General features: G+C 39.0%; 1 protein-coding gene across 2 annotated transcripts in view; it reads right to left on the reverse strand.

Annotated features, from left to right (window-relative positions):
* The window catches only part of LOC126260176 (uncharacterized protein C1orf112-like), a 153,305-nt gene that overhangs the window by 27,605 nt on the left and 102,327 nt on the right, over positions 1 to 23,373 (reverse strand). For both annotated transcript variants that reach the window (XM_049957438.1, XM_049957437.1), the window contains exons 10-11: positions 21,945 to 22,173; positions 3,129 to 3,450 (exon numbers count right to left, since the gene is read on the reverse strand). In XM_049957438.1, the coding sequence (XP_049813395.1) occupies positions 3,129 to 3,450; positions 21,945 to 22,173 (551 nt within the window). The remainder of the gene's footprint in view (positions 1 to 3,128; positions 3,451 to 21,944; positions 22,174 to 23,373) is intronic.

Genomic DNA, 23,373 nt, shown 5'->3' on the forward strand with positions numbered 1-23,373 from the left:
CTTCTGTGACTGCCCTTTTTAGATATGTCCATTCCTTCCAACTGAACTATTCACTGTCACCGTATCTATAAAGCTTCAGAGAACTTCAGTACATATCTTCATTCCTTAGGATTTCTGTATTCCAATTCTTATTGCACTGATTCTCCCTGGTTAGTCTCTTGAATTTCAGCCTACTGTTCATCATTACTGAATTGTGATCTGAGTCTATATCTGCTCCTGAGTATGCCTTACAATTGAGCTTCTGATTTCAGAATCTCTGACTGACCATAATATAATTCAACAGAAATCTTCCCTTATCCCCCAGCCTTTTCCATGTATACCTCCTCCTCTTGTAATTCTTGAACAGAGCATTCCCCTGCTAAATTTTCCTTCCATGCTCTACACCTCTTCTGCAAGTACACTACCCACTCCGGCAAAGATCACTGCTCACCTAATACACAGTCAGAGTCAGGCCTTACCACGTGATGATGACCAAAACACCAATTCAGTAATAACATGTCCATCACTCAACATCTCTTCTAAGTGGTGAAGAGCGCCACTATCCAATTCCTATCCTACCCACAGTGTTGCTCCTCGTCAACCTTCATAGCACTCATACCCTGCCTAGAAGATCTTTTCAACTTGTCTCATCCCCCCAAACTTCCCATCAACACTCCAAATCCAGGGTCTAAACAATCCCAGAACACTGTTATTAAACTTTCCACCAAAATTCTCAGCCCCGAAGAAGTTTCAGACCTATCCAAAGGCCTCACCGTTAGCCCTACATCCAAATTTAACCATATTGGAGTCGTCAAAGGTCTACTCTCCCTACCCTGATCCCTGCAATTGAAACACTTCTCTGCCACTAATCCCTCCAATCAAAGCCAACCTAATTCCAACACTGAATCCTGCCTCTCCCAGTTCATACCTCCATCCAACCATGATTCTTCCACCCTACTGCTCCCTAGTTACCTTCCAAGAATTCCTTACCTCCAACTTGGGCTCACCATCCTTTCCCAGGTTCCTCCCTAAAAACACCAAGGATTCAGTAGAAGAAAGATCTAATCAACCTCCCTGCGAACATAGGCTCCACCACTGCCGTGATGAGTCATAGTGACTACCTTGCGGAAGGTTTCTGCCAATTGTCTGACTCATCCAGCTATAAACTCTGCCAGAGTGATTCCATCCCAGAACTCCAACAATCTCCAATCCCCACTTAAAGTCTTAGGCCCTTCCCAGAACCTCTCCCCAGAATCCATTTCCATCCTCACCCCTGTGACATCTCATATGCCCACCTTCTACATGCTCCCCAAAATTCACAAACCCAACAATCCTGGACACCCCACTGTAACTTGTTATTGTGCCCCCACTGAAAAGATTTTGGCAATCACTGAACGACACCTCAACCCAATTGCTGGTAATCTAGCCCCCCATGTCAAAGATACCAGCCAATTCCTTCAATGACTCTCCACCACCCCCTCCCCTTTACCTCCTGGTTCCCTACTAATCACTATTGCTGCCAGTTGCCTATACACCAAAATCCCTCATGCCCATGGTCTTGCCACAACTGCACACTGCATTCCTCAATGTCCTATGGACTCCACACCTGCTACCATTGCTCATATACCTAACTAACTATATCCTAACACAGCACTACTTGACTAATGACCTCAGCAGTTGAGTCCCATAGTGCTCAGAGCCATTTGCTCACAGCACTACTTCTTCTTTGAAGGGAAGGTATACAAATAAATTCGCAACACAGCCATGGAAACCTGCTGAAAGTTCCATCAAGGCCACTTACAAAGGAGTGCCACATTAGTCACCCAGTACCACCCTGGCTTGTAACAACTCAACCACATCCATCATTATGGCTTTGATCATTGATCATCATGCCCTGAAATGAGGGATATCCTACCCGAGATTCTACCCATCCCTCCTAAACTGGTGTTCTGTTGCTCACCCAACCTCCACCTTATCCTAGTCCATCCCTATCCCACTCCCAATCCCAACCTCTTGCCACAGGGATCATATACCTCTGGAAGATCCAGGTACAAGACTCGCCCAATCTTCCCACCCAGCGCTTCCTATTCCAGATCCATCACAGGCTTATCTTATTCCATCAAAGGCCAGTTCACCAGTGAAAGCAGTAATGTTGTATGCTAGCTCTGCTGCAATCATTGCAAAATTTTTTATATTGGTATGACTACGAACCATCTGTCCACTAGGATTAGTGGTCACTGCCAAACTGTGACCAAGAGCAAAGTAGACACCCTGTGGCACAATATGCAGCTGAATATAACATGCTTGATTTCAATGGCTGCGTCACACCCCGGGTCATCTGGATCTTCGTCTCTACCACCAGTTTTTTGGATCCTCCTCTCTACCACCAGCTTTTAGGATCCTCCTCTCTACCACCAGCTTTTCTGAACTGCACACATGGGAGTTAACTTACAGCACACTGTCTGCTCTTGAAACTATCCCAGCCTCAACCTGTGGTAACCTACTGCCCTCACACCCTCTACCCAACTGTTTCTGCCACCTCTGTCCTATCACCTTCTCCCTCTTCACATCCTCTCACCCTCATTATGTGTCGTCCTCTGTGAATGCCCACTACTTTCCCTTCCTTTGCTCTTCTCCATTTCTACTCCCCATTCCCCCTCCTGACACTGTGCCTGGCAGTCCACCATCAGGACCCTGCATATCCCACTAGACAGTGCTCTTCTCCCTCCACACTCATACCCCCCCCCCCTCACACACACACACACACTTTCCTCACCCTACTCCAGACTACTATTCAAATGACGGTCGCATTTCGGTTCGGTCGGAGTACCAATGGTAGAGCTCACATGTGCATGAGGTGCGCTTGCTTGTGTGAATGTGTGTGTGTTTTGTTTTCTTTGCTGAAGAAGGCTTTGGCCAAAAGCTATCATCTGTAACAGTCTTTTTGTTGTGCCTGTTTGAAACACAATGGGTCATCTTTCCTGTTAGAAGCAATCTATTCCTTTCCTAATATTGTTCGTATTCCAACATGGGGTTTCCATTGTCTGAATAGCAATCTATCCTTTTCATATTGTTGTTATTCCATCCCAGATTTTCCAGTGTCTGATTCTGCCTACATCTACTTAAAATACTAATATACAAATACATACCATTTTTTTGTATTTATCAGAAGACAATGATCCTTGCTTGAACTCTTCAATCAGCTGCATTGTCTCTTTAGCAACACCTGTAGTAGAAGTATCAGCAACAGCTGATGAAGGTTGCAGAACACACCACAACACAATGTTCTCTGGAAGAGGATAACTTTGTATGATTTGTGCTTTATGTTTTTCTGGTAAAAGTGGGTACAATCGCTTGATTAGTGATATTATTTGCACCACCTCTGGCCTGTATCCAGAACTCCAATCCAGTAATTTTAACATGTCCACTAATAACATTAAGTGATGTAGACACAAGTCTGGACTGCCATACCTGAAATATTAACATTCACAGATATTTAGTGATATCATTCAGAAGGACAATTATAATAATCTAGTATCCCCAAATGTCTTAAGTACAATACAAAAAAGATTACGGAGTACACCAACTTGAGAGAATTCACAATTTACTCTCTAAATAAGTGATAATGTGTAATATGTGCACACACTGATGGGGCAAATCAAGAGACATATATCTAAAATCAAAATTAAAATGAGGACAGTACTGCTGTTCAATATTTACCTCCACAAGGTGCAATTCCTAGCACTATCAAAACATACATTTGAAGTAGAGAATGGTCCCTCTCACCCAGAGTGGCTCGCCTCTATTTCAGCCTTTCGCGAACAATCCTCTCTCCTCCATGAATAAGGAAACAGTAGTTCCAAAAGAGTAGGAGTACTATTTTCTAACATATGTTCTAAAATATTTATTGTATCAGTCTCTGTTTCAATTAGCTACACTTCATCATTAGTTTCTAACAATTTGGTAATCATCTTCAGATCTGGTTACTCACAAGTCTTGAAAAGTAACAACTCTTTAAAAAGAACATAGTCATGAGTTGTGAAATAAAAGGCACACCACAACAGTACATTTGTAACAACATTCTGTAGCATCTAGCATTTTAATAAAATGCTGCATGCCACGGAATGTTGTCACAAGTTTACTATGGTGCTGTTCCTTTCATTTGAGAGCTTGTGACAATGTTGTTTTTTAAAGAATGGTGCTATGTGAGTGCCCACTGCTGTACTGCAGATTTGTTTGTAGGCGATGCCTTCAATGAAGAAGTGATTGTAGTTGACCAGGAAGGAGGTTGTAGGTTTGGTGTCATTCAGGCACTGGTAAAGATAGTGTTCAATAGTGGCAAGGCCATAGACACTGGGGATGTTAGTTAGAGGGAGGTGACATCAGAGATGACAAGTGGACACTGGTTGGCAAAGAAACACCAACTGCAGAAAGTTGGCAGAGGAAATGGTCTGTCTTTTGTACAGGAGGGTAGATTATGGGTAATAGGCTGAAGCTGTCTTCTTCTTCTTCCTTTTTTTTTCCTTTAAAAAAAAAAAAAAGATATTTGCCAAAAATGTCAATTTCAAATTTCTTAAAAATTTTCCAGACACTTTCTTTACTTCTTCCACAATGTTGTCAGTAACTGATGCACTGGGGCATCCAGGGCAGTTGTTATTCTCAACCCTCTTTTAAACATTTATACCACTCATAAAACCTTGTAATGGAATATCCAGGATGGAATAATAACAACTTTATGAAAAGGACAGTTTCTACTCATCATATAGTTGAGATGCTGAGTGGCAAATATGCACAACAAAAAGACTGCCAAACGAGTAAGCTTTTGGCAAAAAATAGCCTTCATCAGAATTAGACAACACAACACAACACAACACAACACACACACACACACACACACACACACACACACACACACACACGAAGTGCAACTCATTCACACATGACCACAGTCTCTGGCTGCCGAGGCCAGCAGCCTCGGCGGCCAGAGACTGTGTGTATCACAGTGTCGAAGCCTTCTTTCATGGTTTCACCAGTTGTCCATGACACTAGACCAAACGGCAAGGTAGAGTTAAAATTGATCTGGAACGTATGAGAAATCCGACTTTATATGGCCTGAAAAATATGTTGACATAGACAATGCAATGCAATATGACCAATAATGGAAAATCACACCACTGTAGAAAAGAGAAAAAAAAAACTGTGAAAATAATCAAATGATGACGTGTACACAAACCAACGTAATCAAAACAGTATCCACAAAAGGAAACCAAAAAACGTATCTCTTTGTCAGCCAACAACAATCAAAGTTCCCAATCAAATAAAAGAAAAAAATTAAATTGGTGATATTAAAGAAAATTAAATAAATAGCAGTGATTTAATAGCTCCGTGAGTAGCATCAGAAAGGAACAGCCTTGTTTTTTCAGAAATAAAGAGTTCTGGCATTAGACGTAAAATAATATATTGTAGAGAAATGTCATTAATCAGAGTTATATTTAATCTCTCACAGATTGCCTTGTATAGGAGCTTGAAGCGCTAAATGTGCATCTCTGTGATCTTCTGATATGGCTTGCTGGTTGCTGAAAACTATTATAAAACTAATTACAGTCATTTTAAATTCCCGTTTCTGTTCTTGCTGCCTTCCTTGACTGACTGATATCAAAGGTACATGTATTTATTCATCAATAAAAGTGTAAATGTATTCAAATTATATGTGCTTACTTCACTCTCATTACATTTCTTCACTCCAATTATTTATCATGCCAAAGAAAGGATTTAAATGCCAAGGAACAGCAATTGCTAGAGACAATAAATGCTCACATTAATCACAGTAAAGAAACAAACCTGCATATTTGTAATTCATTTCTGAGATTACATTTTGCAACAACTTTCAAATAAATTATTTTCCATTTTTGCGGCATGCCACTGGACAATTTTTTTGCCTGCTAAATACATAGGCACACTATAAACCTCTATCTTGGGCACCATGATCAACCATATCCTCACACATAATTACTTATTCTTTGAAAACACCACCTACAAACAAACCCATGGTAAGGTACAGCAATAGGTATCTGCATGACACTACACTGTGTTAACCTATTCATGGGTCATCTAGAGGAGTCCTTTGTAACCACTCGCAATCCCAAGTCCCTCACCTGGTTCATATTCACTGACATCTTCATGATTTGGACTGAGGATGAGGACAGCCTATCCGCATTCCTCCAGAACCTCAATGCCTTCTCCCATTCAATTTACATGGTCCTCAGCCCCAAGAGCCAAATTCCTTAATAAGATCTTCACCTCAAGGATGGCTACATCAATACCTCCAGCCACAAAAGACCTATTAGCCATCAACAATACTTCCACTTTGACATCTGCCTCCCATTCCATACCAAGAAGCCGCTTCTACTTCTACATTTACATCTATACTCTGCAAGCCATGCTGCAGTGTGTGGCAGAGGGTACTTTGTGTACCAATGTCACTACCCCACTTTCCTGTTCCAGCACAAATAGCTCATGGGTAGAATGACTACCAGTAAGCCTTCACGTGGGCTTCAGCTTCTTTTTGGAGATATATGTAGAAGGAAGCAATATATTTGTTGACTCTTAAAGGAACAGATGTTCTTAGAAATTTAACAACAAATCACACCATGATGCACAATGCCTCTCTTGCAGCATCTGCCACTGTAGTTGGTTGATCATCTCTGCGACACTTCTGTGCTTACTAAATGAACTTTAATGAAATGTGCTCTGTATGCATCCTCCCAAGTATTTCATGAAAAGTCCCTGCTTCCACTGATTGTTCTGCTGCTGTGTATAATCATACAATAAAGGGTCTTCCTATCTATGTATTAGCAGTACACCATATTTATTTACGCTGAGGGCCAACAGTCATTTCCTGCACCTACCATCGATCCTCTGCAGGTCTTCCTGCATTTTGCTACAATTTTCTACCATTGTGACTTCTCTGTATGTGACAGCATCAACCACAAAAAGCCTTGTCTGCTAGGTCATCTATACAGTGTCTCTGGCCTAAGAGTTTACAGGTCCATTTTCTCTGGTGTTTCGGTAGATAACTGCAGTTTTGTTTTTGCAGTGTGTGGCTGGAGTGAGCCCAGAAAAATCCTGCTCATCACATCTTTCATGTGACCCCCCAGCGTCAATGGAAAGCACCAGTTTGTTTCCTGTTCCAAACAAAATGACTTTCAAAGTGCAATTTTACATACCCATTACACACAGCTGTCCCAATTTAATCTAGTGTGGTATTTGTTTTAATGATGTGCATTAACAGGAACAGTAAAAGACAAAGAATAACCAGTGCTCCAGAAGCAATACCTTGGCTCATGCTGATTGCTACTAACTTGCAGAAGCACTGCTCAGTCACTGCTGGAGTACTGATTATTCTTCATGTTTTACTGTTCGCATTAACACATGTCGAAAAATGAATATCGCTCTAGACTAATTTTGGACTGCTCTACTGAATGGGTACATAAAATTTTGATTTAAAAGTAATTTTGTTTCTCACAGGAAACAGACTGACACTTTCTGTCAATGTTGGACATCACATGAAAGGCATGATAACAGGATTTGTTTGGGTTGTATCCATCTACACATCGCAAAAATGAAATTGTAAGTATCTGCCAAAACACCAGAGAAAATGCATCTGACCAGTAGGCTGACCAGTCAGGTTGTGAAATGGCAGCTTAAGGAGAACTTCCCCCACCCCTCTTGTCACTCAGTACAACCCTGGACTGGGGCACATGAATTACATTCCTGTCACAGTTGACTATCTCTCACTGTGACATGAAATAAGAAATATCCTCCCCAACCCATACACAGAGATATTCTACTACACATATAACTAATGCAATATTCTTGCCAACCTCTAATGCACCACTGCCCCCCATTGCTTACCTCATGCTGCATATCCCTGCAGTAGACTTGGCTGCAAGACCTTTCCCGTACCTCCTCCCACCACCGCCTGCCCCAGTTCTGTCACAGGTATCTTTTACCCCATAAAAGGCAGAGCCACCTGTGAAAGCAGCCCTGTCCTATCTCCACCACATTCCTCTATGCTCCCTCAGGCAGAACTACTATCTTTCCCACTCTACCAATGCTATCCCTCTTTTGGTATCACATATTGATACCACTCCAAGGGCAACAAAGTTGGCAATGAAATGGCAAATTTCCGTCAGATGGCAACAACAGAAGTGCGGGATCCAGTGAACTCAATGGAGCATGCTCGTTCAGCGACACCTCCAGTGGCTCCGTACCACAAGCACTGTCTGGCGCCACAATATAGGACGAATTGTGGCTGTCGGACAGTCCACTCGCCCTTCAAGCACCTACACTACGTGACGCTATGCAGATGCTGCCTAATTGTGGTTCCACTGCCATCATTCGTGCTTTAGTTCAGATAGCCTCTTCCTTGTTGATCTTGAGAACTGGACTCTGTTTCTTGCTGTATTATTTGTAATGAGTCTTTGTACACTTGGAGAAATAAAAGTTAAGTAAATCCTCAGTTTAATGAGCTAACTTCTTTGCTAACCATTTCTGCTCCTGTTCAGCTTCCATATGACGACAGTTGAAACACCACTCTGTAGTCCACCTCTCCTTACCGTTATGTACAATGTCATACACAACACCTTCCCTTTCCCATCCCATGCCTCTTCCATATTCCCACTACACTATAGCCAGACTGACGCTTACTTCAGACGCGGTTGCAGTCACGCTTCACTGCTTGGAGATGACAGTGGTCACGTGTGTGAGTTGTGCTTTTGTGGATGTGTGCGAGTTTTCTGCATCTGATAAAGGACTTAATCTTAAAGTCGAATATTTCTAGCAGCACTGTGCCTATCTGCAACTCAACATCTATGTGGAGTTCCTTTCAATATTGTTACTACAGAAGAATAAATATACAAAACTGCCTCTCGCACCTGGATTTAAAGTTACAAACAGATTACATCAGGAATGCAGCCTAGCACTGACAATTTGTAAAATATATACTGAGAAAATGATGGAAAACTAGAAGAAAAAAATGTTACTCCCAAAAAATGATACTACTAATATTCACTACAATTTGGCTATGATCAGCTAATTTTGACACAAGCCGAAGGAGGCATTGAATATATCACCAGAAATTACATTTATCTGATTATAAGATGAGGTTTTTTCCCAAATTCATCATTCGAAAAGTACAGGGTTGTGTTATATTCGCAGATTAAACCATTGCCACTAAGTTAAACTTTTTTATGTTGTTTAGTAGAGTATATAGGGGTAGGTTTACATTTATATGGGTCATCTGATATTTAAACATAAAGCTTTGGCTATTGAGGGCACAAGCAATTTATTTTGATGAATTCCACAGCACAGGGCTTGGCAAATGTTATTCGTGTTCCAACAGGCTCGAGATTTCCCAATATGATGAAGCACTTGATACAGTATTGACATGCTCGACCAATCATGTGACTTTGATTCACATGGCACTAGTCTAAGATATTATGTGAGAAACTAAGAACTGCACACTACAACAGTCTATTGCTCCAATTAAAATTTAACAATTTTGTGAAATGCAGGAGGAAACAGTATTAAATTCTACCATCTTACAAACGTTTTTTGTATTTTAACAGGTTTGAAATAAACGTTCTTATACATGTATGGATACCATACAAAAACATTAATGCTCTTTATAAGTAAAGATAATATTCAAAAATAGAAATGCTGTTCTTCACAAAACACTAGTTGATTCAGAATCCAGATCTGCCTCTTATTTTATTATGAGACACTGTAATGATTTGCCAATTGGATTGCACATGAGAAATGTTGTCTTTTTTCACAGTTTGAAATACAAGGTAAAAATGTTACCAGCTTTAGAACATGATGATGACATTCAGTTGAAACAAGAAGGAAAATTAATCCAGAATGAAAAGTTTAACAAGGGAAATAAATCATATTAAATTGATAGTAATTGTTACTGCAAGAACAAATTACAGTGGCAAGATTTGTCACGGAGATAGTATGAACGGAAATCACTAGAGCGTGGGACGAGTGAAAGTTCAAGACTGGGACTGAATTGTAATTTCAATTTTATTTATGTATTAGTTGGTGATGTTACATATGACCTGTGCCTTGGAAGATATTGTTGTCTGTGTTTCAATATTGCTTAAGCGCAGCAGTATGGAAGGTTTGCAGAGGGAGCAGTGACACCAGCTTGGCTGACAGGATGATTACGTGGAGTGAAGTGATAAGCAAGCAATAAATTTCATTGCGTTGTCAACCATGGCAATTTGTACCATGTGCTTTGGCTTTTCATGAACATTTACAAAGTTTAAACAGCAGTTTGCTTGAATCCATTTGTAATCGGAATAAAATTATTTTAATATTGGTCAAATACTCAACTTTAATATTAATTTCTGCAGGAGACGGTAAAAGTCGAGATACGGGCAAGTGGTGTATTTACGTGTCTCTTGCTGCAATGCTGTCAAAGTTATCCATGACATATGATGGAAATGAAAGGGGGTGTGTCAGCTGGTTCTATATAGCCAATAAGAGAGCAGCGGGTGGGCGATATGTTTGGAAGCAAGGAACATTGTAACATTCTCTTGGCAGCACAGAAGCAAAATCTAAAATGTATTAGGAAAAAATCAGCTGTGTTCTCAGAACTCTCTGTAACAGCAACCTCAGAAATAACACCATATTAGAAAGGCACAGCCAACTATTTGTGGCAACAATGATATAAATTTCACAGCTGTGCTATTAGGATAATGACGATGATCATGCAGATGACTGAAAATAGCAACACCACAGACTAAACGGTCCGTAAGCAAAAAAGGTAGGGAAAAAAAAAAGTCTGAAAATTAATGTGAATCATTTCTTTTCATTTTTTTATTTCTCCTAGTACTATCAAAATGTAGTCAATCAATCAATAAATAAATGACATAAATTTAGAATAGGTATAATGTTAACATTTTGGCAGTTACTTTTATGTCAATAAAACAGTTTGAAATTTTGATTAATCAGAATATGTTAAAAATAAATTTTTCTCAAACAGCCTCTTAAAAAAGGGGGGAGGGGGGGAGGTGTTGTCTTATATTCAAAGTCATCAGTGCTTGGGTAAATATGCTAATATAGAGGTATAAAAAGGGGGGCTTCATGACAACACAAATAAAACAAAATACACTGTAATACGAGGAACGAATAAGGATTTGATACTGGAAAATGGTATGGAAACATTACACGTACTGTATAAGTATCTGGGAGTAAAATTCACATGATGGTGAAGAAGGTAAGGAAGTTAATACAAGAACAAATACTGTAAAATTCATTATTCACCATTAAATGGTAGCCAATAGTAGCCTAGTTTGTGTGATCAACAGATTAGAAAAGAAACAGAAGAAAAATCTTCAAAACAATTATTAGAAGCATTAATACATCTGGCTCAGAATTATGGCCACGCAAGTCCTGATTAATGGAAAGATTTATGGTAACTGAGATGGTCTGCTGGGATATTCAGATGGGAAAGAGTCACAAGTGAAATCAACAGGAAGAAAATGGATGTCACAAGTTCGCTTATTGATTCTGTGTGTGTGTGGGAGGGGGGGGGGAGGTGGAGGGAGAGGGGGAATGGGGGAGGGGAGTGGGGGGGAGGGGGAGTGGGGGGAGGGGGAGGGGGAGAGGGGGAGGGGGAGAGGGAGAGGGGGAGAGAGAGAGAGAGAGAGAGAGAGAGAGAGAGAGAGAGAGAGAGGCGAGGGGCATGGACATACGAAAAGGATGTCAGAGGGAGACTGCTGAGGAAAGAGAACCACCTGAAGGAATAAAAGAGGGAGACCACTGACAACATGGATACAAGGAATTCATATATTTATTAGAAGAAGTAGTACTGAACAACATTTATGGGCAGATAGTCACAAACAGTGAATTAAAATTAAATTTGATGTATAAACTTGGGTTAGAGGAAAACGTAAACAGTTTGTAAAACCAATAATAATAATAGTAACTACCTGTGGAAAAATCATCTCCTAGACTCTTTTCATAGCATTGTCACTGTCAGTTTTATTCCACTGGCACTGTGTCTCTCAATTTCCATCACAATGCCATTTTCTCCTTCACTCTTTCTATACTATAACCACTGTTTAATATCTTCCAGTATTTATTACTTTTCCGTCTCTTTCCCACTGCAACCATCTCCTCTCTCAGAGTAAAAATACATGAATATGTTAGCAAGCCAAAATTTTTGTGAAAATTTTTAAAGGTGCTGAGGAAGGTAGAATGAAGCAGCTGGTACACCAATTTTCAGTCAGAGTCTTTTAAAGAGGAGTACATTCACCTTTTTTGTGTTCTGTTGGAGGATTTCTCCACTGGTTCCCATCTTTTCCCTGCTGCAGTAAGGCATGCCACTCATGTGAAAAGAACTTCATGGATCAGTAAAATTTTGATAGTTTGCTTATGTGAAAACATCGCAAAACTAAGTTTATACCTCAGATCAGATTTTATGTACACAAATAGTTTGGATGTGCTTCAGTATTACAACATGGGGTTCCAAGAACCCTTTTGATGATAACGGGGATGCTTTAAACCATATCTCTAAATGCTAAAATACTTTATTAACTACTTTTTATTCTCACAGTAGATTTCACATGCGTAATTCGTGTGTACAAACGGGGTAATTTTGAATCTCTGTATCTTGGAAATGGATAAAGATATTAAGAAAATTTTCACTATTGTTTGAGATAGGGATCTTAGGAATATATCATAAGAATTACAGCCTTTTGCTGTGCACAGCTGTCTTGGAACCTATGGCTTGGTTTTGATATTAAAAAACCATGTTTTTGGAGTACTTCTTGATAACGGGTAAGGACTTTTCAAAACAGGAATATGGCACTTTTAGATAAATGCTTAGGGAAGTATACCATTAAAATCTGAGTAATTTGCTGTGGTTAGTTATTTAGATATCTGCTGCTGATGGCAAAAAAGGTGAAAAAACACTTTTTGAGGTTTTCTCAGGAACTGCTCTTGAACAAGATGGTGCCTGAACAAGCCCCTTAAAGCACACTGTAGAGCACATATAATGCAAAAAGAACCAACCGATTTACTCAGAATGCCTAAGCTGGGCGAAATGTGTAATATTCAAACCTTGACCATGTATTATAGAATAGCTATAGAAAGACAATTCTTCTGTTGGGTACACAAATGATTCCTAGCCCAAACGCTACCCAAAACACTACCTTCCTATCACCAACACAACCCAAGGTATGAGCCCCGGGAAAACTTATATTTTACGTGGTAACACATGCTGTTGCATGCATATCGATAATAATAACAATAATATATCAAACAAGTTCACTGTCAATCAGCTTTACTAAAAGCTTCAAAAAACAGTTATTCCTTCTGATACAGCAAAAAGTGGTCAACTGCAACTGCTAACATCAGAAAACACAATCAATATGCAAGCTTCATATTCTTTCGGGTCCCACAAAGTCTGTGTGATACCTACAGTCAGTCTAGTCTCTCCATTTGTAGTGCCCAGAAGACAGTTCAAACTGGTTTAAAAATGCACATCCACAACGAATTGTCATATTCATAGGTTGTTATCTGCAGACAATGGAAAATATGTAAGTTTGCAGCTTCCTTTCAGTGGATCCTGTCAACTATAATGCCAGACAGGAAAGAACTTTATGACGGGTTTTGGTTTGACAAGGTATGGTTACATCTCAATAGATACTTGAATGAATAGAATTCACGAATTTGGCTATAGGAAAGCCACATCAGTTGCATGCACGAAAAGTGGATTTTCTGTGTGCAATGTCACAAAGGCAAATCTTCATCTCATCCTTTCATAGCACAGTGAACACTGAGCACTTCATATATGTGTTGCAACCATTTGTGAATACTACACCTTAACAGGAACTACTGTACATGTGGTTTCAGCAGCACAATGCTACAGCTCATACAGTCAACAATGCAACCAATTTCCTGGGTCAATGTTTTCATGAAAAACCGATTTCAAAGGGGTTTAGGCCCCTTCTAACTGCCAATTTATCCTCATTTGACATTTTGTTGAGGGTCAGGATTGCCACAAGTTTCCTCAAGTGAAATTTACTGACGTTTACCTGATTTCCAGACACGTTTTAGCATTTTGCCCTGACAAATTTTGAGATCTCAAGGGCAAATAAAGACAAAAGTTAACAAAAAAATGTAAGGACTTCTCTATTTCTAAATGTGTGAACCATCTTAAGTACTAACATCAACATCTTTTGTAATGAACTGTTTTTAGTTGGAAAAAGCAAGACAAGTGGTATATATGTCTCATTAAGACCACTGATGATATTTTATTTCAATAAAGCGAAACACATCTGGTGACAAAAATATGCATTCTGTTGGATTCGCAAGACAGATTTAAAATACCTTCACTGCTTTCAGAAATAACCCCAGAAAAAAGTAGGCATCTTGAAAGAAATTTATAAGGTGAGGAAGAGTTGTGTAAACCAACACTATTGATGACTGCCAATTAAATGTTGGTTCTACTAACTTCGTTATTGTCAGTTATTACCCACTGTGTTATGTCTATTATTCTACAGGTATTGTGTGATTTTTCTTTCAAGTAATACATGAGTATATAGCATACAAATCTGCCAGCGACTGATACAATTTTCTTCTTCTTATTGTCCATACTTTCTAATAAATAAACTACTTTTGAAGTGCCAAAATGTACTGATATAAATAAAGTGTCTATAAAACTCAGCACAGTACAATTTACTTGTGCCGAGACAGTCACAATTTCTGAAATCCATCACCCGTGGGCTCTGGCCTGCTGAGGAGCACCACAATCCTGGGTCCATGGATAAACCATGAAAATCCACCACATTATGCCACACACAGATAGACGCAGCCTGCAAGAAGATTGGTGAGAATAGATCCAATGGGCAGGGCCCACACATTAGTGGGAAACTACGGCCTGATCCATTAGATACCCTCAGAAATGGCTTGCAGTTTTGGCCTGTCATGCAAGTCCACTTGTGTGGTCAGCTATTCATGTGTCACATACACCATGCTGATGAAATGAAACTGTGGTGATCACCCACACAACAGATAACTTGCACAAATACTCTGAGAATCAGTACTAATGAGGACAGGTAGCAACTCACCATTAAGATGATTGCTGAGCTACAGACAGGCACATAGAAAAGACAATCACACTCTCACAACTAAATTTTTGGTCATAGCCTTTGTCAGGAAACAAGAGCTCATACACAATCATTCAGAAACAACTTAAGCACACATGACCGTTGTCTCCAGCTGCTGCGTCAACAAGCTCTGGGAATCACATCCACACAGACCACTCCTCACAGCTCCTGCCTCACAACGGCAGCTGCTAGGCTAGCAGCAAGCAGTGTTGGCAGCTGAGGGGAGGGGTGGGAAGGGGAGAAGCAGTAAGGATGAGAGAGTAGGGAAGCAACTATATCCAGCCAGCAATGAATCATGACATCTCAGTAAACAAACAATTTCATGCTACTGAGACAAAAATGAAATTTTTCCAGTGTTTCTATTTCAAATTTCCCTGATATGTTTGAAATTACCTGGTTTCCAGAACTTGTGCCAACCCCGAGGGTATACTTTAAGAATGCTGCTTACAAAACTTGTCCTTATACTGTTCCAGTGTTTAACACATGCAATCTCGCAGCCAATTTTGTCAGCTGCATGCAATATGGTAGTGTCCATGCCAAAGGAATGCTCTGACTATCGTCTAACGTCAGTCACACCTTAAACTACCACATGGAGTCAGTCCCAACAGTGCGCTCAAACACACCCCAAAAATTTGCAGGTGTTCAAAAATAATATACAATGGAAATTCCTTGCCATTTTAATGTCATTACCATCTTCAGCATCACCTAAGAAGAACGAATCATTTTTACGAAAGGTTTACTAACAAAATAGCTAGTTCTAGTCCTGCCCATATTATGAATCAGTTCTATCAAAGAAAAATTACAAGAGATTATAATTTTGTAGTTATAAATAAAGTAATAAAAGATATTAGATTAAAAAGTTCAGATGCACTTTATTTCTCCAAGCATTCTGAAACTGCATATGATCATTGCTTCTCTGTTAGGCACTATGAGTAGAGCTCTGACAGTTATTATTTTTTCCTGATTTAATAACTAATTTTCGTTTTACTTCTGTAGATGATATGAGATCAGAAACACGTCCTGAACAATTAATACTTTGAATCACTGAATATCAGCTCTGTATCACTTATGACAGCACTGCACAGCACCATCTTTCTCTGGCATATGGTGAACTTCTCTTAGCCTACAGCCTTCCACTGTCTACCAGCTCCGGAACTCCCTTCCTGATACTTCCCTCAGAATGAAATTTATAAGGCAACTCGGAAATTGACAAACAGAAGAACAAAAACCCAAATAGACCATGTCCTAGTAGAACAAGGCATGAGAACAGTGCAATGAATGTGAAAAATCATAAGCTGAGCTGAGGCAAGCACATTTTACCACTTAGTCATAACACAGATATGACACTAAATAGCTGTAGAAAAGCCATGGGAAGCAAACAGCATAAAAGAAGAAAGTAATGGCATAGACAAATTGAAAGATAAAGATGAGGCAGCGGAATTTGTTACTAAGCTTCAAAATAGATCAGAGTTTCTAACAACGGAAGATAGCCTCAACACTGAAGGCCAGTGGGAAATGATAAAAACAAATGTGGAAGAAGAATCAGTAAAAGCGTGAAAAACCAAGGAAGGAAAATCCATGGTTCACAGTAGAACATGAGCAAAAAGTGAATGGAAAAAGAGTAGCGAAGGAAAAGTATCTGTAGGAGGATTCCAATGAAACCAAAGACAGATACGAAAATGCTAACACAGAAACAAAAAACGTCCTAAGAAGAAAAAAGGGAGAATATGTGTATTAGTGGAGAGTCTAGTTAAAGGAGCAGAAGAGGACAAAACTGCAGGAAATGCAAGAGATTTTTTATAGGGCAGTTAAGTTCTTCAGAAAAGGATGTACTGTGTATCACACATGTATGGCATTGAAGTTAAAAATGGCAATACAATTTTAGAATGAACAAAAAGTATGGAAATTTGCGAGGAATGTTCTGAATTGCTTTTAATGTTGAAAATGGAAGTACAGAAATGAACAACATAAATATCAGAACACAGACCACTTAGTTGCGCCGCCAACATGGAACGACAGTCAATGCAATGAAAATACAAAAAAGCAATTAAGCTCAAAGGAGAGATGGAATACAGCTGAACTACTGTACTTAAAAAGGGAGGAAACAAATATACAAACCTCTGATCAACATTTGGAACGAAGAGAGAATGCCAGCTGAGTCGAAAGAAGCAATCATAGAATCAGTCCATAAAATGGGAGATAAGCAAGGATGCAGAAATTATAGAGATATCTCATTCATTAGCATATCCTGCTAGATGTTCTCCAAAAATGTATTGGAACCATATTTAAAAAAGATAATAGATGAGAAAGATGCAGTGTTAATGAGGTCTACCATGGGTCAGGCATTTGCACTAAAACAAGCCTTATCAAAATACTGGGAATATAAAAACACAATGGCATCATTGCTTGTTTATTTTAAGAAAGTCTACACTAGCATAAACAGAGAAAAGTTGTGGGCGAAAATGGAGGCCTTTAGAATACCAAAGATAATTACAAATCTTGTAGAAGTTACATTGGAAGGCATGAGGGGGGAAAAGTGAAAAGGGAAGGAGGGTATCCCCTGGCTTTCAGCATAAAAGCAGGAGTACTTTTTTTTGGGGGGGGGGGGATGTGAAAATGGAAGGGGGGAGGTGAGGATGATCAAAGTAGCATCTCTGTCATAGTCCTCAACAAATCAATGTCAGCAATATTTTTTTTTCTAGAGGAACAAAAATAAGGATATATAAAACTATTATGGTGGTGCATAAATTCAAAGTGTTTTTGTTTTGAATGTTGATATTTGATTGTTATGGATCTATTATCAACTGTCATTTTCAATTTTGTAGTTCACTGTTGCTAATTGAGTTTACATATTGTCATTTGGAGATAGCGAGTGCAGCTGTGGATGTTAGAAAATGGAATGCCAAGTGGAGAAATCGAGATGTTTCCAACATATTTTTCTGTTTGAGTTCAATAGAGAGGTGACAGCTGTGGAAGCAGCCGGAAACATTTGGCAGTGTTAGAATTGGGGAGAAGAGGAGTTTGTGGCACAACTTGACTAGAAGAAGGGATCGGTTGGTAGGACATGTTCTGAGGCATCAAGGGATCACCAATTTAGTAGTGGAGGGCAGCGTGGAGGGTAAAAATCATAGAGGGAGACCAAGAGATGAATACACTAAGCAGATTCAGAAGGATGTAGGCTGCAGTAGGTACTGGGAGATGAAGAAGCTTGCACAGGACAGAGTAACATGGAGAGGTGCATCAAACCAGTCTCAGGACTGAAGACCACAAAAACAACAAAACATGGGAATAATGCCATTGGATTGAGCATGGCAAGAAAATGGTTCTCTCATTTTAAGGAGGATCATTTTGACATTAGTGTCTCTCGATGTCTCGATGATCAGGAGGACCTTTGTGGTTTGATGAAGATCATTTAAACCTTTAATCAACAATGGTCCATGTCATTGTACTCGAGAAGGGCAAACGTAATGAACTGATATCATTCCATCATTGTGCAACATTTGCATGCAACAGGAAATGTTCACAAATCTGGTGTAAGGGTACGCTCTAAGCCAAAATCACAAAAAACAGTGGGAGGCCATATGTGCATCTCTGTCTGCTCATCATCAATCGCCTCATGAACAACACTGACCATTCCTATTTTGTATTTTTACTGGTGACAAGAAAGGGTGTCTTTATGCTAATATAAGTAAAAGGAATGGCTGAACCCAAACAATGCAGCAATTTGCTGTAAAAAGACCCACATGTGTCCACAAAAAGATAGTGTGATGTATGGTGGAACAGCGACGGTGTGGTATACTATGACCTTCTCCCCAGGTGTAACCATCACTGCTGACATTTATTGTCAACAACTGTGACATCTTAAAGATGCTATCCAAAAATGACAACCAGGAATGCCTGCCTACATTTGCCTAGTTTGACAAAAAACACTATACAGGACTGGGTTTGGGAAGTCATTCCACACCCACCTTATTCACCTGACCTCGTGCCCTCAGATTTCCACCTTTTTTGCTCTCTATTGAGCAACCTTCACACAGCTTGCTTTCCGGATGAACACGGCTCAACAATTTTTTTGGCTCAAAACCATGTGATTTCTCCAGTTGTGGAATCGAAAAGTTACCTCAGCGTAGGCAGACTATTGCAAATAGTGAAGGAGAATATATTATTGATGTCTAACATCTGTTCTGTGTATCTGTTGTGTTTACTAAACCTTTGGAAAAACATTATAAATTTGTGCCCCAACTGAATAAAATCAGGTCAGTGTTAATATGACACAAAATTATGGAGAACAGATAAGTAAATATTCAGAAATAAAATCCCACAGAAGATGTTTGGGCCAATTTGTGAAGGAGGTGAATGGCAAAGAGGAAAGAACAGGGAGCTCAGGAAGACATGTAATGAATCAGATGTTGTTGGGCAAACCAAGACAAGCAGACTGCGATGGCCTGATCACTTCAATATAAAAAACAGAGTAAGGGTCAAAATTGAGGTAAGTGGCAGAGAAGAAACCCAAACAATGAAGAACTAGACATACTAAATAGGATGGAGAGAGCAGGTGGTCAAGGATCTTCAGACACGTGGACCAAGGGAATAAGACGCCAAGGACAGAAGACTGTGGAGCAGGGGCATCTGCAGGTTTTCATGTCAGTGGGGGACAAAAGTACAGAAATTCTGATGAAGTGATCTGCTCATCATTTTCTCATATTGGTTTCTTCAGTGCACTTCTAGTATGTGGCCAGTGTTATAAAGTTAAACAAGCTAACAGTATAATAATTATAATAGGAACTGTTTTTACATGCTCATTTTTTACTTTTTTCACCATTTACATTATTTTCTTTTGGTCCATTCATAGCCCCTGCTCCCTCAATTATATTCCTGCCATTACTAAGTTGATATGGATAACATTTTCCATACTTTTCACTTCTGAAACACTGCCACAAGCTTGAACATCTATTTTCAAACTGATTTACATGGAAACTACATTGTGTAGGATAATGCACGACACAAAACCGTACAGTTTGTTTCAGAATTTAAATCATTTTGGGTTTTATGAGAAATGTAGGTAGCATTTTTAGGGGCAATTTTAAAATATTTAGTCACCTGACTGTACTCTAAATTGCAATAAATAATCAAAAACAGCTTTATGGAGATGATGACCTCAAATATGTTGCCTATATGCAGTAGTGATTATGAAATTAATTACATGAAGGCTGTTGAGCAACAATTACTCAGTGACTACTAACCATTGTTAGATTTGCATAGGTTGGCCATAGTTCCAGTGATAACAACTTTATACTGGTAGTAATTGAGTAATGACAACTTCATGCTTCTACCACCAAGAAGTGATCAGCAGCCACACAATAGAAATGACCACCCCTTCAGCAAGTAAAAAGAAATATAACATAATATGCTACTTTAAATTGGCAGCTGACAGTCGTTAGCCATGAATTGAGTTTTGAAGGAGTAAGCTCTTGTTGAGTATGTTTTGTTGTGCAACTGTTTTGTTACAGCAATAGCCATATGAGACATATGAAGATGTGTGCACCTAGTGATGTGGGAATGGGAAGGGTGACTTTTTTGTTCCCCAAGAAAACAAAATTTTTGAGATGAAACTCTACCATGGATTCCCTTCTTAATAGGACCATGTACACATGTGGCAGTTTCAGCTTTGTTTTATATTTTTATAGTATATTAGTAATGCCCGGGGTTTGATGACATGTAATTTTTCTTTTCTTATTCGCTATGTATTGTTTACAAGTACTAAAATCCCAAATATTCTGGCTGTAGAAATGTAAATGTAATTTTCGCATTTTTTATCATATAGGTATTGTACTGTATTTAATTTTTCAAGAATAATGTTTTTTTTAAAGATTTTACTTTATTATTTTTAGATGTTTGTGATTAATATCCATTTATGACAACAGTTCAGTCTCTTAATATTGGCAAGAACGAACAATGCACTTGCCTCTCGGAAAAATGCAACACTGTTGGTCAAGAATGTATTTGTACACACTGAAAAAAATTTATGGTTAGTCAGCTTATTGTCAGTGATATGTCTTTGTTGTTAGCTTGTAACAGGTATGGATATTGAAACAAAAGTATCAATATTGTACCAAACGTAATGTCCATTTGTGAAATATTGATATTCACATTTTCATTTTTTAGATTTGTTTTTGAAACTAAAGGAAAATATCGAACTGCATGCTCCGGTTATCTGAGCAGATGTAGAACCATTTTTTAATTACAAAGACATGCTGTCTGACAACAGATACTCTCTCACCTTCAGGAACCTGCATATTGACTGTCATACACTGCAATGGCTCGAAGATAATTATACAACATTTTCAAAGTACAAGATTTCATAAAGAAACGTAATGTGGTTTTAAGTTACCCCTTCTACAATTTCAGTTCCGACCTCCTATGAAGTTTTTCATTAATGCAGCTCATTTTATAACTCACTTTACAAATGTTTTATACCAGTCTAAGACATTTTATCAATATTTTCAGGTCATTTAACCATAAATTTCCCTGTATTTTGCGTCATAAAAATCTGGGCCCTGCAGTTACAGGTCCTTTTCCATATTCATATATCAAATGAATTCTCACTAGGGTCAGCTGTTGCACCCTCCCCCCTTCTACCAATGGGCACTGATACTACTTGATGAGGTCAAAAACCAAATGCGATTTGTGGGGCCAGGGGAGTAGTAGTAATAAGACTAATTTTAATACCACTGTCTCAGATCAACAACAACCTTCTAGTATGTGCTACAAAACTACACTTACCTGGCCACAATACACCAGACATCTCCAGCTAGGAGAGCCCGCCAGAAATCATGCTTAAAGATGTTTTCAAAGAGTAATGTCTCCACAGAAGCAAATTCACTCACTGGTGTTGTAACAATTACAGCTGCAATGTGTATGAGGATTGTTTCATAAACATCCAACAACTTTGGTAACTCTCCATTTGGTACAGTGGCAGGTATCCGGATAGCAGAGGACAGCACTGAGTGACCTGTTTCATAAAGTAGATTGTATGTTCTTACGAAGACAACATCATCATAAACAAAAGTGCTGTTCTAAAACACATATAACAAAATTTTTTATCAGATATAAAAATGGTAAAGCATCAAAATGTAGCATTATAAACAATTACTTTTCAATTTAAATACACTTTCTAGAGTCCCTTATTTAGCATTGATCACAGACTACTAGGACCTATAACTATAATCTACTGATGAACCATAAGCAGTAGACATTGTTGAGTTTTTGGAACTACAAACATACTGTTGTTGTTGTCTTCAGTTTTGTTGCAGCTCTCCATGCTACTCTTTCCTGTGCGAGCCTGTTCGTCCCCAAATAACTACTGCAACCTACGTCCTTCTCAGCCTGCTTACTGTATTCATCTCTTGGTCTCCCTCTAAGATTTTTACTCCCCATACTTCCCTCCAGTATTAATTTGATAATTCTTTGCTGTCTCAGAACGCATCCTACCAACCGATTCCTTCTTTCGGTCAAGCTGTGCTACAAATTTCTTGTCTCCCCACTTCTGTTCAGTACCTCCACATTAGTTATGTTATTGACTCATCGAATCTTCAACATTATTCAGAAGCACCTCAGTTTGAAAGCTTCTATTCTCTTTTTGTCTAAACTGTTTATCACCCATGTTTCACTTCCATACAAAATACTTTCAGAAAGAGACTTCCTAACGCTTAAATCTATATTCGACGTTAGCAAATGTCTCTTTTTTCAGAAACACTTTTCTTGCCATTGCCAGTCCACATTTTACATCCCCTCTACTTTGGCCACTGTCGGTTATTTTGCTGCCCAAAAAGCAAAACTCATCTACTACTTTAAGTGTCTTGATTGCTAATTTAATTCTTTTAGCGTCACCTGATTTAATTCTATTACATTCTGTTATCCTTGTTTTGATTTAGTTTATGTTAATTTACATATTCCTTTCAAGACACTGTCCAATCTGTTCAACTGCTCTTCTGTGTCCTTTGCTATCTCTGACAGAATTACCTCATAATCAGCATACCTCAAGCTTCTTATTTCTTCTCACTGAACTTTAATTCCTACTCCAAAGCTTTATTTGATTTCCTTTATAGTTTGTTCAAGGAACACATTGAATAATATCGGGGATAGGCAACATCATCATCTCACTCCCTTCTCAACCACTGATTCCCTTTCATGCCACTCAACTCTTATAGCT

Source organism: Schistocerca nitens, chromosome 5 (genome assembly GCF_023898315.1).
Source record: "Schistocerca nitens isolate TAMUIC-IGC-003100 chromosome 5, iqSchNite1.1, whole genome shotgun sequence".
Lineage (NCBI taxonomy): Eukaryota > Metazoa > Arthropoda > Insecta > Orthoptera > Acrididae > Schistocerca > Schistocerca nitens.